At 40.3% G+C, this 16,287-nt stretch overlaps 1 protein-coding gene across 1 annotated transcript in view; it reads left to right on the forward strand.

The window, feature by feature from the left end:
• Nucleotides 1-15,594, forward strand: part of rtn4r (reticulon 4 receptor) — a 42,146-nt gene extending 26,552 nt beyond the window's left edge. Inside the window, exon 2 of the mRNA XM_062418053.1 lies at nucleotides 14,213-15,594. Coding sequence (XP_062274037.1) covers nucleotides 14,213-15,594 — 1,382 coding nt within the window. The remainder of the gene's footprint in view (nucleotides 1-14,212) is intronic.
• The last annotated feature ends 693 nt before the right edge of the window (nucleotides 15,595-16,287 follow it).

A 16,287-nucleotide genomic window follows, 5' to 3' on the forward strand; every position in this document is an offset into this window, starting at 1 on the left:
AGTGACACGCAAATTACGCTAGCGCATCACTTACAGTGCTACTGTCGTTTTGGGACTGTGACGACAACAGCAATGCACACATACACTTCTACACAGTTTTTGCACAAATACACACACACACACCTGTGCTGGAATCCAGGGATGTAGCTTTTGCTTTTTTTGGGGGGTAGGGTAAAGTCTCAGGTGGCTGCCATATGCTGACGTGTTTATCCCTTTCTCTCATCTCGTGGCTCTCTTGTTCAGATGGGAGGGATGTTGAGAGATAGCCTGACCAACCCATCGCTCAGATAATGTGGTGGCACTGTGATGACTTGCCGCTATTGAATCTTTACTCTGATGTTATCTGACGCTTGCTCTGCCATGAGGTGTTGTGAAACCAGTGCCCGCACGTCACCAGCTCTCCTCCTATCTCTCCGGAAGCAGCCCAAGGAGGTGTGAGGGGGATGTTGAAGAGGGTAGAGGGCATATTGGGGGCAGACTGGCATGACATTCAGGCTTGGATCATCCCTCACCTGGGAGATAAAGAGCAGGAATGATGACTTCCCAGCATGAACTGAGCTTTGGGCCAGTGCTCGACCTTTCCAGTAAAAAAGGTGACTGATCCGTGGAGGCCTCTGATGTAAAGAGCTGCCCTTATCAGGCCAACAGGGAGGGAGAGGGGGAGATAGGAGACAGGCTAGTGCGAGAAAATTGAACTGATTATGGTACTGGCTGGCTGAGGATGTTCCTGTTGTCTCTCTGTCTTCATCCCCTCCTTTTTGTTTTCTCTCTTTTCCTTCCTCTATCCTTCTTATCTGAGCTCCTCTGCAGAAAAATCCATTTTCCTGCACTAGGCCGCATTGTCTGCAAAGGGTGCGGTGGTATTGAGGCTGGTGGTAAATAATGCACAAGTCTTTCTCCTTTAATTCTTCCAAAGGAGGGAGCGCTCACTATAACACCCTCTCTGAAGTGGGCTTATTAAACCAACCAGACCACAGCCATTCCTTTCCCTTTTTGGGAGATGAGATGAGAAGAATGTCCCTAAAAAATATTCACTGCAAGGTCCCATTATCCCACCCGCTTAACCCTTGCCTATCAAAACTAAAAGAATCCAAATGGGAGATGCATAGAGTTCCCGAAGTCACTAAGTGTTCCTTATCGCTGGTGCACTGCAGAGATTCTGCAGTCAGGTTGTGCTTGATCCCTTGCTGTAAGATAAATTGGCTGACTTGCTTGCTCAGAAAACTCAGACTTTGCCTTATAAATATTGGTTTATGACATTAAAAAATATGAAATATGAAAAAAAAATATGAGCAGATGGCTATTGTATTCTTGACAAAATTCAAAATCAAGCATTGATAGGATTTAAGTTTGTAAAACTTGCTCACCTTGCTTTACAAGTAGCTCTGTAACCTTGACATGAAAGTGGTGAGACCTGTCCTTTTTAGGCTTTTGGATGTTCTTTTAACTTATTTTATCTTTGAGTTTTTACATTTTCTCCACAAATAAAGATAAGAGATTATGTTATTCTGCTCTTACATTCCCTTATTCTGTATTAACTCCAATGGTGTTTCATTTTCAGTTAAGACTGGTTGTCATTTCTTTTTAGAACATAACAGAGAATAGAGACCTTGTAGTGTTCTTGAAGACCTCTATTCTCTGCTGTGCTTTAATATATACAGTAAATACCGTTTGAGTCAACAGAAGCCGACCAAATTCTGTTTCAAAGCTGCAGTTTTCACACGCTTTGGGTTTAAGTGGAAGGTCTAGGATAGAGAATGAATCAGATGTATGCGGAGGCAGGAAAGATATGAGATCCTATGCCTCACTAATGTCAAAAATCCACCTACATACACGCACAGTGTTGCAGCCTCCACAAATATTTACCGGATTTTCAATAGTTTTCATTGCGCAACAAATCCTAATGTATCCCTTTGACAACACTATTTTGGAAAGAGAGGCCTGCAAAAAAAATCCATTGTGATGGGAGCAAAACACTGTTGAGAACACTTCTCTTGTTACAGGGCAGAACTAGCAGATGTAGGCCTTGTGTTATCGGCCCTAATTTGCTTGCAGGAACTGACTCAAAAGATGAAAGGAAGGGAGAGGTTTGTCTTTTTCAGGTCAACATGCCTCCAGGGCTGCCTACACATCCAAAATAGATGGATCTACAGGAAAGCTGGCCAGAATTAGCTAATACTTGCACAATAATCTACCTTATTTACTTTTATTCTTTTCAGTTTCTGCTCGTCTCAGGCCATCTTTCTTCCTCAGGCAATTTCTTACTGTTGCTCGTGGGCATGTTGTGTCTCTGTATTATACTTTCACTGCATGTCTGAAGAGTCATGATCATGGATAACTAATGGGTACCATATGACATGGCTCTCAAGAGCATATGTGTTATTAGAGATGCAGTAACGAATATTCAGTAAATGTGATTTGAGAGATTCTGATGTGATGAAACAGACTATGTAAATACTACCCACACAACAACAATCCGGTCAGTCACCACAAACTGCCACATGTCTGCATCATCCCATTTATCTGGCCCATTCATCTTCTTCTTCCTCTTGAGATCTCATTGACTTTCCTTTCATAGACGGCAATCCAGTCACTTTCTGTCATTCACACGTCATTAAAATGCCCTGGTCTTTCAGAAGGCACAGGCCGTATTTCCCACGTGATTCCCTTTTCATCTGCTTCAAAGGAATACTCTCCCATATGTCACAGTGTAGCTGCTTTTGTGACTAGCATCACAGATAACAGCTTGATGAGCACTGTGCTGTATGACATTTCATCCGATAGCAAGATATATCTTTCTGTCTGTCTGCATTTTAAGTGGGAAAAGTAACTTGCAACACTAACTGACTTACTGGAGAAGTATGTACTTTATTCAACCAGTGCATTTCGGTGAAGGTTGTTTAACAGGTAACAGCCTGTAGAGTAGTTACTCCACCAGATGGTCTTCCTCAGTTATCTAAATAAAGACTACACACCAAGATGATCAGGCTCTGAAGGATGTTGCTCTTTCTAAAAAAAAAAAGGAAATATAAAAAAAATTATTAAATAAGAACAGTAAATAAATAAAGTTTATTTAATATAGCACCTTTCAAAGAGCAAGTTACAAAGTGATTCACAGGAGCAAAACTATTGAAGAAATAAGACCATAAAAAATAGCACAATATAAGAAACAATATAAGAAACAAACAATATAACATAAACAACAACATAACTTTAAAAAACACACACAATACAAACACTAGACACTATGAGGTGAGAAAAAGGCATGTTTGAATAAATGAGTCTTTAGCTGTTTTTTCAAGGGATACAGCATATGTCTATAGGAAGAGCGTTGCACAGTGATGGAGCCACTACTTCAAAGGCACCATCACTGTTTGTACAAACCTCTCTTCCAGGGTTAGGCCCTTAACAGACATTCATTTTTATGATATGTTAGATTTGCTCCTAAAATTTGAGAAATAAGTTAAAATGGTGAGCAAGGTTGCAAACGCACATATTTAAACATCATCAGAGGCTGTTTATCATTTCACACTGCAAATGGTTCTGTTTACATTTAAGTTATTGTGCAGGTCTACAGCAATCGGGTCTTTTAAAATGAAATATAATCTTAGTTTGAATGGGAAGTCATTTAATTAAATTTACTAATATTAAACTCATCCATTAATGCCTAAATAACCAGGCTCTTAAGGTGCTCAGTGACATAGTGGTATCACTCAGCGTTTCTGGCTCAGTAACTCGGAGTGTGTTTATAGGAAACTGTAAGCTGCACAGGAACTCATTACTTAGAGAAATCAAAGTGGATCACAAATGGTATCATTTTCAACTGAAGTTAAAAGAGTGTTCAAAGACAGATGGGCCATGTAGTTGTTAATGACGTGGTGCTTGTTATTGAATTTAATGGTAGAATTATATTAATGTTTGTTTTGTGTTGTTTTGAATGTATTTTAATCTTGAGTTGTATGTATCTGAATAAAGGCCCACCTAGGCCTTGGCATTGTAAACTAGCTTATAGGCTATAAATGCTATGGTATGAAGCATTAATCCATACTATATACTGTACATGTCCCTAAGGAAATAAAGAAGAAATAAAAAATAATAAAATAAGTATTTTCATGCATTTTTTAGGACTGGAGGGGTTCTCTAGTATAAAAAATATGTGATGTTTTGTTTTTTTCATCATTTGTTTTACTCTGATAAATTTAGAAATGTCAGGAATAACATGCATGGTTAATAAATATTTTATTGGGTTAGCAGATGGGATTGTATTGTCAAATCTTTTGAACCATATGAATCTATGTTTGAGTGTGAGTGTGCATGCTTTTGTGTACCGTACCATATGGACATAGTATGCATTGTATCCACTTCAGCGAGGATGATGTCTTGCGGTTCTTTACTTGCTGAATAGAGCATGTCATGTTTCTCTGTACTTGTCCCTTTCTCAGTCAGTTTGAGGTGATGGCAGGTGACACATTTGCAGCCAGTCTGCATAGTCAGCTGGCCAGTCCAGCAGAGTGCAATACTGCGAAACTGGAGAACACTGAAGAAGGGTAGATGACACATTATGGCAGTAAAAAGGGTGTCAATAACGGTTTGTCTTGTGAAGAATTCTCAAGTTCATGTTTTCCACCTCTCGCCCCCAGGCAGTGGATCTACCTGTGTCATTCATTGCATTTTCGCATGAATGAGAAATCAGCCTACTCAAAATGCTACTCTATGTTGCACAGTTTATTCACGTATGCATAACCTCGGAATGACTAATGTGTGCGCTGGCAAATGTTTCTATCCTGGGTAAAAGGGCTTTGCAAGGTTAAGTTTGAGCATCCCTGTCAAGAAACAAATAAGCAAAGCTGCAGTTAATTTAGAAATACTTTTCAGTTTCCCCTACAGCTACTCTTTCCTACACGTTCTCCAAACCAACTAAATAGATTACTCACAGAATGACTTTGGTTTACTCAAGACTGTTCAAGGATTAAGTGCTTGTTTGATGTATTTTTCCCCAATTGTAACTCACACACAAACAGCAGTTCATCAGGAGCTAGTTTCTCTTCGACGAGCACAACAAGTGCCAGTCTAAGAGGGCCGCTGCCAAACACGGGAATTTAATGAACCTGTCAGAAAGATGTGGAGTAGATAACGCTTTCACCCACTCCACTTCCAAATCTGGAAAACAGAATAGACCATTCTTTGAGCGCTCAACTCATTACAGCATATCCTCTGCTCAGACCACCTCAGTGTGTTTTCTGATCTTCACATGCCCAAATATACGAGGCTGCCTGTGGGTGCCGTCACTCCTCTCCCTCTCCAGTTGACACTTCACATGAGGAGATGTTAGCATTATCGAAGCTATCATCCAATATTTACTGGGGTTGTTATCCTTTTTAGATAATAGAGCAGTGATTCATTAGGCCTCATTTGCTTTCATGCCAGTGCAATGCATTAACTGTGAGGGCTCGCAATCCTCACCGATTTCAAATTGTTGACATAATAGCCCCAAAACCGCACGAGAGACCGTGACTCAATTTTGGGAATGGTGAGTAATGTTATTTTTAAATGCTTGAAATGTGCAGTATGAAATTGTGGGGTTGCGGTTAACCATTATAACCCTTCATCACAGAGTCAGAATTTAGTCAAATGGGAACACATACACGATAAACGTACAGTACTTAATCTTTCCAGTGATACCCGTGTCTGTTGATGATAGATTAGATTGATTTTTGAACACGTATTACAACACCAACAAGGAATTATATGTTGCAGAATTTCATAGAGCAGATTTGCCAAAATGTTAACAAAATAGGTGTTAAATAACAGGAGGCATTTGTAGCACCACTCCCTGAATCCAAGGTAATCGTTGCATCACTCAAAGCATGTTGTAGATGCCAAAACTCAAATGGAAATTCAAATGATACAAAGGGTATTCAATAAACTGACAAAATCCTTGAAAATTATCTATTTTTCTTTCTTTCTTTTTTTTTTTTTAACAATATTTGACAGTATTAAAAGTAAAATGTCCTTGAGCACTGTATCCATTCAAATACAGTTTATTGTGGTGTGTTGATACATACCTTTGGACAGACAGACAAAACCTCCCAAATAATTTCAAAATGCTCAAAATGTGTCCTGAAACATGTATGGCACCACACACATTTCTGAGTAGCCTAACCCATGCTGGAAATATACTTGGCACAACTGCATGAGGCACACCTGTATACAGATCGGGATACTTGATGTTATAGTTCAAATCTCAACTGATTCAGTGCTTTGCTCATTCTTGTGTTTCTTTTCAATGAGGATTTTCATTCAACTTTTCTACTTGAGGAGGATGACACGCTCTGTTTTAAACCAAAAAAAAAAAGAAAAAAGAAAAAGAAAGGATGCCTCCTAAAACATTGTTAACACCTGTGCTAAAGTCTGCCTGAGAGCTAAGCAGCACCAAGACACATGGGGCATGTACAGCAGCTACCCTAATTTATTTTCTCTCCAGCCATGTGTAGATAAGATAAAGCCTTATACACTCTGTTAAGCAAAAACGCTTGGCTGCTGTACAGGCAGCCTGCACACTGCAAAAACCAATGTAGGGCATTCCGAATCTTTGGTCCTCTGTGACTTGAAAAGTGCATCTGGACACCCCCACACACTCATGCACGGCAAATGCCTGCATTATTTTCAGCTTATATTACTTGAATTATGCATTTTACATGGTTTCACATGTGGAAATTGCCCATGTCTGTGACATGTGGAGGCGGGCACAAAGCTGGATTTTAGCCATTCTGCAAAACCTCACGGGTAGACTTGACTCCCAACGCCTTCTGTGGAACATTTCATAGTGAGCTGTAGCAGCACTGAGGGCAACTTGGTTTGCTGCCAACTATACAATAGAGTTGTGAGGAATGTGCCATTTTTGCCCTCTAATCCAGTGGCGCCATGCCACCACACTCCAATTAATCCACTGTAGTGTCATTTAAGCGTTCCTAACTCAATTTCAGCTATCTTTAAATGCAACTTAGAGTATAACAAATTGCCATTTTAGCAACTAAGTTGATTGATAGTTGCAGGAGTGCTGCCCATATATATACAGTCAGTGGTGGAAGATGTGTCCATCCTTTACTTTAAGGGACACTTCACCAATTGTACATGTCAAAGTCAATTTAATAGTCATGGGGAGTACTACACACTACACAGCCAGCAAAAACAGTTGGCTGATCTTTTCTTTTTCTCTTTTCTTCTTTTCTCTAGAGTAGCTAGAAAATTATTCAGGTAACCTTCCTTGAGAATCTCAACCTGGACTTACAGACTAAAACATTTTATTGCAATGTCTGCATGTCAAACAGGCATGGATTTTGAAAGACATGGCATTTATCAAACAGGGGAGGTCCAATAAAATAAGTTAATTTACATTGTTGAATTTTTCTTTCTTTTTTTTTTTTTAGCTTGACCTATGGACTAAAAGTCAGAATATTTCATCCTCTGCTGCATTGATTATAACCATTCGAACCATCGGATACACACAAGTACCCAACACAATAGCATAATATAAAAATATGAATTCACATTGTGAACTCAAGCACATTCTCAAGTATCAAAACTGAAACTACTCACTGCACTGGCAGCAAGGATGCATAATGAGTACAGAATGGTATGTTGATATTATTAATTAATTAATGTGCAAGCTATATTTTACTATTGAGTTGAAATTAATTTGTAAAGTATTTTACATACTATTGTATAATAGTATGATACAGTTTTGCAGGGTAAATATAACTAATGAAGTGGATTGTAAAGTACAATATATTTGCCCCACAAATGGAGCTTTTCCACTATACAGTTCTAGCACTACTCGACTTGACTCGACTCGGCTCGACTCAACTCGTTTTTTTTTCCGTTTTCACAAGGGAAAGTACCTGGTACCTGGTACTTTTTTAGTACCTGCTCTGCCGAGGTTCCAAGCGAGCCGAGCCGATACTAAATGTGACGTCAACAGACTGCCGGCCACTGATTGGTCAGAGAGTCATCATTGGAAGAGTCATGAGCCGTCCCACATAAGAATCAAACCCGGCATTTTTAAATACCGGCAACAGTGTTACAGCCATACGGCTCAATTTTCTTGCTGTGTGTGACAAAAAGCCACATAAAGCAGCAAGTACACCACTGCCTCCATGTCCTCCATTGTTAATCTGTTTGTGTCACGTATAAAACAAAGTCACGGCAGTTTCTCGGAGCCGTGCTATGACGACCCCGCCCACGTTGAGTAGGTACTTTTTTGTAATGGAAAAGGACGTTCCTGTAACCGTACCGAGTCGAGTCGAGCCGAGTAGTGCTAGAACTGTATAGTGGAAAAGCACCAAAATGTAATGGAGTAGAAAGTGATGTAACATTTTACTTAAGCATAGTACTTTAGTAAATGTATAGTTACTTTTTTTAACCACTATATAAAGTAGGAACACTGTTAATAAATGTTGTGCACAGTCTTGATATCACTCTTTGTGAGAATTTGAGCAGTTGGGAGGTCAGTGAATCACTCAAGGGGTCGATGGTAATTTGATGGCCATTGCTGAAAGCGAGAACTCTTCACTTTCACTTTCACATCCAATTGTTCGCTAGTCGAGCGGGGATTCGATCCGACAGCCCTCTGATTGCAAGCTCATTCTCTCTCTGTCAGGATATTGCCAGCCCACCGCCTATTGTTACTGCTGTCACTTCTCAGTAGTATGACATGACAACCTATCTGCCTACCACAGTTAAGCTGAGCTACATGTATTTACGGTATGTGCTTGGATATTGATTTCATCTTTCTTTTGCACACAGAGACCTCCATGTATGCACAAACATTTTCACACATATATAGGTCTATGTATACTCTCCATTTCTACACACACACACTTTTGCCTGGCTCTGTTTTTCCTTCTGCCTGCCGACCTCCGGTTCTCTCAGTTATTCATGAGCCATCTGCTTGGGCAAGTGCTGTGTCAGATGTGTGTCAAACAGGACCTCATCTGTCCACCCTGTTCGTCTTCTAATTGTGTCCTTCTCTGCATGCCGAAGCTGCCACTGATGCCCCTGCAATACTCCATGGTTAGCCAAGGGACTCTAGCTCAACTCTCTGGTCCATCATGTCCTAAATAACCTGTTTGATCTGATGTGCTCATCTTTATAGCATCTGGTTCATCAATGTTGTAAGGGGAAGCATGAATCTGTCTTTGTGTGCCTTTGTGTGTTCGTTTAGAGTGTGTATGTGCTTTCTTCTGGGAGGTGGGTTGAAAATTAATCATGGCCCACTGAGATATAGAAATATACCCAATATGTAAAAAGTAAACATCAAATCAACTGATTATTTAAGTAAAAGGCAAATGCTACACTTTTAATTAAATCCAGAATCCCATCATAGCAGCTACGAGACACCAATAGGAATTGAAATAAGACACTGTCAAGGTTGAAAAGAGAACTGAAATGGGAAAGTGAAATATTGCTTAACCTAGGTGTAAGAATAATTGCATTGAAAACAGGGTAAAAGAAGAAAAGTACATCTTTTTTGAACACTATACTCTCAGTAACAGCGTAAATATGGTGACCATAAAAGGGCCAATGTGGCCTTCTGATCACAACCTTTTCCACATGAATATGCCCTGCCAACCAACCCTGCTGCAATTCAGTGATGCTCTTGAAAGTGAATACCGTTTCTTTTCTATAATAAAACTTTTTCACAGCCTCATGAGTGGAAAGAGGTTCAAAGCAAACTTAAATGGAATATTCTCCTTCTGTGTCATGCAGTGTAACTGTAGGCTACTCTATAATTCTCACCTGTACAAAAGTATCAGAAAACTACATGAGTGAAATTAGAATTACTGATTTTTTAAATGTATTCAAATAAGTTGAAATATATGCTTATAATTTGTTGCTTTCCATCTTAGACAGCCTCACTCAAGCTTCATCAGAGCTACAAGAGAAGGCTAAATTAATCCTAGACATGAGATTAAAAACATGACTTTATGCCTATTTTCCAATATGTGGCTTATAAAGGAATTCTTGGACTGTCTCTGTGTCCATTTCTACAACAGATGTCAATTTCACTGCAGAGTCTCTGAAGAAATGTCTGACTGATTCAACTTATCTGGGAAATAAAAGTTGGGGAATACATTTTTTTTTTTAAATTTGTCATGAACCAATAATAATCATCAAGACTGGGGCTCAACTTTGAGAAAAGTGAGGAAAATTTTCACACAGTTTACTACTTCCTTTATGTCCAATTTTAAATGATTCCATACACTATAGCATGATAGTCAGGTTGACCATGTCATATTTGGTGGTCATGGAAAATGGTAATGAACATCAGATAGAAGAGCAGAAGGAACTATCAGTCACTGACAATATATGTGAGAGAGAAAACAAATAAACAAATTGGCACTGGCAAAACAGTGTGTAAATAATAATTGATACAGCAAAGGTAATAGAGTCCATGCAACCTGTTTGACTAACAGCGGTAGGCTTTACATGCCAATCTTGGCCAAAAAATGACTCCTAGCATTCTAACCCCTGAAAATAAGTAAAGTCAAACTAAAAAGTAAAATTGTAGCTAACAAAAAAAGAAGAAAAACCCCAAAAAATAAAAATAAAAATGTAATCTTCACAATTTTTATGTACTTGGACATAACAACTTTGTTTTTATGAGTTTGTGAGTCTGTGCTGGACTGAGTTACTCACAGAGTCAATTGTAGGTGCATCGGCTGCACTAAGATCGGGCTTCATACAATTGTCATAACCTACAGTATTCCATTTTTCTAAATCATTAATTTCATCATGATATAAAAACATTTTATTTATGCATGAACGGATTTGCACAAGATACCTGACCTTACAGAGAGGGATCATGACTATATTAAATGCAGGCCCGCCTCTGAGCAACATAATAATGTATGATTTCAGAAAGAGGCCAGAAGGTCCCTCTAGAGAGCTACTGTGATTCATCGCTGACAGAGACATCACTTCCACTCTGGGCCAAGGGGGATAAGACTGTCATGTTAGCTGTCCCTGCCCAATCCCCAGCCCTTCAAACTAAAGCCACCGTGATGAATCGGAGACCCTCTGAATGTGCTGTCCCGACATGCCCTCTGTGTTCATTGCGGGTTTCAGTGTATGAGGAAGGGTTTGGATGATTGTCATATTTTTGCAATAAGACAAAAGAGTGCTGAGTGTGTTTGTTTAGAGCTCCAAACATGCCAGGGACACATGCAAATGAGTGAGGAGTCTGGCTAAGTGATGCACTCATACAATAGGTAAACAAAGCTGTCTGCACCCACTAGTACCACTCCTGTGGGCATCTCTCTGTTTTGTTACTGAATGTAGTGTCCTCTGGCTACACCAATATCAGTATCTTTACTCTTAAGTTGCAGTTGTCTGATATTCACCACTTATCTGCAGAGTTGATATTTCAATGTCCATTCTCTTTTTCTCTCAGGGTTTGATTTTTATTTCAACCATGAAACACTAAAACGCACCTGAAATCCATACTAATGAATTTCTGTTAGGTGAGTTGGCAGTGCTTTAAAGAAGGACAAAGCAGGTTTCATTACAGGTCTTACAGATTGCCAAGCCTGAAGATAGGTGACTAAAATCATATTGTCATCTTCCTGCAATGGACACAGAGAGGCCAATATCCAAATGTTGGTCGGGGACCAAAATCAGCCTATTTTTAATGGTTTGACCAGAGTGTTGTGTGTGTGCCACATCACATGAATTTGGAGAATTTATTTTGATGGATAGTTTAATTAGTCAAGCATTAACAGAGAATACTGCTCTTCTGCAATTCTTTAACCTGTCATATATTGTCAGGGTCCTCCTGTAAATAGAAGTGCTTGTCTTGGAGGGGAAGAAGGGTGTGAAGTGATGTACTTTAGAGCTGAAGGGGCTACAGTGTCAGTTAGGAGGAAACAAAGAGGCTTGTCTGCTCTTAAACGGAGTGATGATTGCTTTTGTACAATAATATAGCTCTCAGAAAAGAGGCCACTGGCAGGGTCTGAAACAGGAAGGCAGTGCTGGCAGCCATGTTTTGACACAGCAGATAGGGGAAGATTAAGTGTTGAAACCAAAGCTGGCAAAAGACGATAAGGGATGGCTTTTTTTCTTTTTTTCTTCCCACAAACTTAATGTCATATTTTAAGATATTCAAGTTTGTGTCAACAACGCAACATCAGCTGTGAGAACAAACAGCACAAATTGGTACCCTTTTGTGTAATGACTACTACCATTTAGTGATGTGAAGTGATGAAAATGTGCAAAGACGGGTATTCTTGACTGATCGATATTGTGAACACAACTCTTACATCAGCTGTAAATACAAGTCTCTAGATTGGGAGGTGAGAGGTCTAACTGTGAAGTCATGCAGAGGTTATTTGGAAATGTGATTATGAAGGAGTGAAATTTTACAAAGACGTCAAGATGCAGTGACACCCAGATTTATATTTGTAACATATGGTAATGCAATCAGTGTGGTGCATATGTAAGGATTCTGTTACTGAGCAAATATAATTGGGATGGAGTTGATGACATTGTGGGGCTTATGCTGTCATTCAAACAGATGCTAACAAAGACAAGACATATTATGCCGAGAGCTGAGGAAACCAGGCTTTGACATGCAATGCGTGGTTGGAAATAGCCTGTTAATGAATAGACAGCAGAGAGGGGAAAAATGAAGACGGCAGAGGAGATACATGAAGCGTGCTGTGCGATAAAGTATTGCTATTGTTAGGCAGTGCTCAGGGAAAAGTGCTGCGATGCAGAAAGAGTGGAAAGTCTTGACAGCTTTCCGGTGGCAGTCTGACGGCTGAGCAGGGAGATTGGAAGGAAAGTGCAGCAGAGGGCTGCTGTCAGGCCACACCAGAGATCCATTTAACAAGGTCCAGAGATGACCTGCACCACAACACATTGCAGGGGAATGAGAAGAGGGAGAGTGGGGCTGTGGGAGGGGCTGAGCAAAGCTCATGTATTTTTCCAGAGCCTCACTACCTGTCATGCTTGCAAGCTGGGATTCCTCACATGTGCATAGGAGCAGAGATTGGAAATCTTCTGTAAGAACAGGAGCTGAAGAGGATTCAGAGATTTTGAAGCGTACCTGCCATTATATGCTGATACTTGGACATGCCTGTGACAGTTTGGCATCTTCATCTCTACATGAAGGACTATGTGAGCACAGATAGATACACTTCATTTTTACCTCAGCAGTTCATACTACAGTGTGATGTCAGAAGTGATAATTCACGTGGTAATCCAGCCCATGTCACCTACCATGGTGCTGTGTAACACGCTGATCTGAACCATGTTGGAGGACAAGCAGAAATAATTAATGTGAGCAAACGCAGAATACGTCTTATTTTAAACACGGATGCCTTCAGGGCAAACACTTACAAGAATTTTTACAAGCCTTGCTGTAAGCACTACCACGCCTCTTGTATATCTCATCTTTATGCTGCATGTAGAAAAAAAAGCTTCAATCATGGCTGCACAGTGGAAGCTCTAGCAAGGCCTCTGTAGCCCTCTTTCCACCTTGGCCCCAGGCATCAATCTCTTAGGCTGGCATAAAAGCTTATCTCCCAGAGTCAGGCTAAATGTCAACCTCAGGAATGCTGAAACACCATTAGTTATGTCCGCCCTATTAGAGCAAGCTAATTCCACATAAAAGCCACCCATCCAATTTTAAACGAGTCTGCCGTCACAGGGCTCTTTTCAGCTTTTTATGTCTTCATGTCAGCAGGGGCAGCAGGGAGGTGATGTGTCCCTGGATCCAAATATCATCACTGTTAAAATGCTTGTTGAGTCGCTGTTATGAAAAGGGCTCCCTGTCCTGTAGTAATATGCAGAAAGTCACACTCTATGGAAGGAAATATTCTGGATCTTGTCTGCTTTGTAATTTTGTGGTGTACACTTTCAAAAACATAAATACTGTACCAAAACATAACAAGCAAAAGCAAAGGAAAAAATGAAGAAAAAAAGAAAAAGCTGATAAGCATATGTAACTACAGGCTGATTCTCAAATAATGTTGTCTCATTAAAATGTACTGTGTTCTTTAAAGGGTTTATACATATTACATCCTGACCTGAATTAATATATTTCTGCAGATTTCTGCGACTATATTAGAACTGTGACTTTTAATATTTACATAAATGATTTACTTATCCACTGATTCTCTTTTCCTTTCTCTCTTTCTCTCTGTTTCTTTAGGGGGGCGACTCCTGTTTCTGGTCATGTGGCTGAACCTTGTGCCTCAAACTGACAGCTGCCCTGCCAAGTGTGTGTGCTACAGTGAGCCCAGGCCCACTGTGGCCTGCCAACAACAAGGACTGTTTTCCATCCCTACTGAGATCCCTGTGCGGAGCCAGCGGATATTCCTCCAGAGCAACAAGCTAACAGTGGTGAGATCTACCAGCTTCAGTTCTTGCCATAATCTCACTGTTCTCTGGCTCTACTCTAATAACATCAGCTACATTGAGGCTGGAGCCTTCTATGGCTTGGAAAAACTGGAGGAACTGGACATTGGAGACAACAGCAACCTCCGCACCATCAGTCCTACAGCCTTCCGGGGCTTAACTAAGCTGCATACCCTCCACCTGCACAGGTGTGGCCTATCAGAGCTGCCCGTTGGGGTTTTCCGAGGAATGTTCTCCTTACAGTACCTTTACCTGCAAGACAATAACATTCTAACCCTGCATGATGACACTTTTCTGGACCTTGCCAATCTCACCTATCTCTACCTGCATAACAACAAGATCAAGATAGTAACAGACAACATGTTTCGAGGCTTAATCAATCTGGACAGGCTGCTGCTACACCAGAACCGAGTGATTTATGTCCAACCAAGGGCTTTTACTGATCTGGGTAAGCTGAAATCCCTGTTCTTGTTCTTTAACAATCTTACTGTCCTGACGGGGGAGACTATGGACCCGCTGGTGTCCCTCCAGTATTTGCGTTTAAATGGCAACCAGTGGATCTGTGACTGTCGAGCAAGGACCTTGTGGGACTGGTTCAAACGTTTCAAAGGTTCCAGCTCTGAGTTGGAGTGCAATGTTCCCGAGCTCCTGGCAGGAAAGGACCTGAAACGACTGAAAAGTGAAGACTTGGAGGGGTGTGTGGAAACGCCTCAAATCCAGACCAATCTCTTCAGCTCCAAGGCACAGTCTGGGAAATTCCCTTCCACCGAAAATCCTCTGGGAGACACCATCCCCAGGTGTTGCCTTGGAGATAACGACAAGTCCTCCATCCTGTCTGGCAAGAGCCGCCAAATTACCAACAACCCCCTTAAGGAAAAGGAGAACATGTCCAAGACTAAATATAAAGAGCCGGAAAGAACGAAAAATGAGACCCAGAACAAGCAGAATGATGGACCACTGGGAACCTTGTCCAACACCCTGGACAAGTCTTTGGAAAACCTAAACCCCGACCTTATAGACAATCTGGAATCATCTACAGCATCAAACAAAAAGAAAAAGAAGTGCTCCAAAAAGCCCAAATCAGATGCCCATTGCATCAAAGGCCGGGGTTCTACTTTGCAAGTGCTGCGCTTTCTCCTCATTCCCATGATCTGGATATCTCTAGCCATGTCTTAGGACTCCTGATCTCATTCTAAATACAGGACTCAAGATTGTTGATGCTCATGACAATGATAACAGAAGATGCAGTGACATCTACAACAGGCAGTGACTGAAAAGTGAGGGGTCACACTGACCCACTGTGGGTGAGGACAAACAAAAATGAAGACGATAGAGTACATTTAACAAAATGGATGCCTTTACAGAACACTACAGATCTAATGTATATAATGAATTGGTGCCCAAAATTGTTTGTTCTGTACTTAACTGTACTGTGTCTAAGCTACACTTTGGAAACTTCTCCCTTTTTCCCTCTCAAAAGCTTTTACTTCTTAGACAGACCACCGGACGACAAAAAAAGAAGACAAAAATAAAAAAAACAGAGAAAAAGGAAATCAGAGACAGAACGCACACAAAGAATGTTGGGTCCGTTTAATGAAGATAAACAATCTCCACCCCATTATTTATTCAAAGTGATGCATTTGTTGGGTAATGTTATGTTTTTTATGTTTATAAAAACAAATGTTTTACCTCCCCAATTTTAGTTCTAATTTCATGACAGAAAGGGTATATGGGTAGCATTTAACAAAATAATGCTGTCAATTTGTTTATGGAGATTGCAATGGAACCATAGATATGCATTTTATTTTACTTGTGTACAAGTATGAATATATTATGAATAAAAGTTCTTATTTCGTAGATCTTTTTGAT

Source organism: Scomber scombrus, chromosome 4 (assembly GCF_963691925.1).
Source record: "Scomber scombrus chromosome 4, fScoSco1.1, whole genome shotgun sequence".
Taxonomy (NCBI): Eukaryota; Metazoa; Chordata; class Actinopteri; order Scombriformes; family Scombridae; genus Scomber; species Scomber scombrus.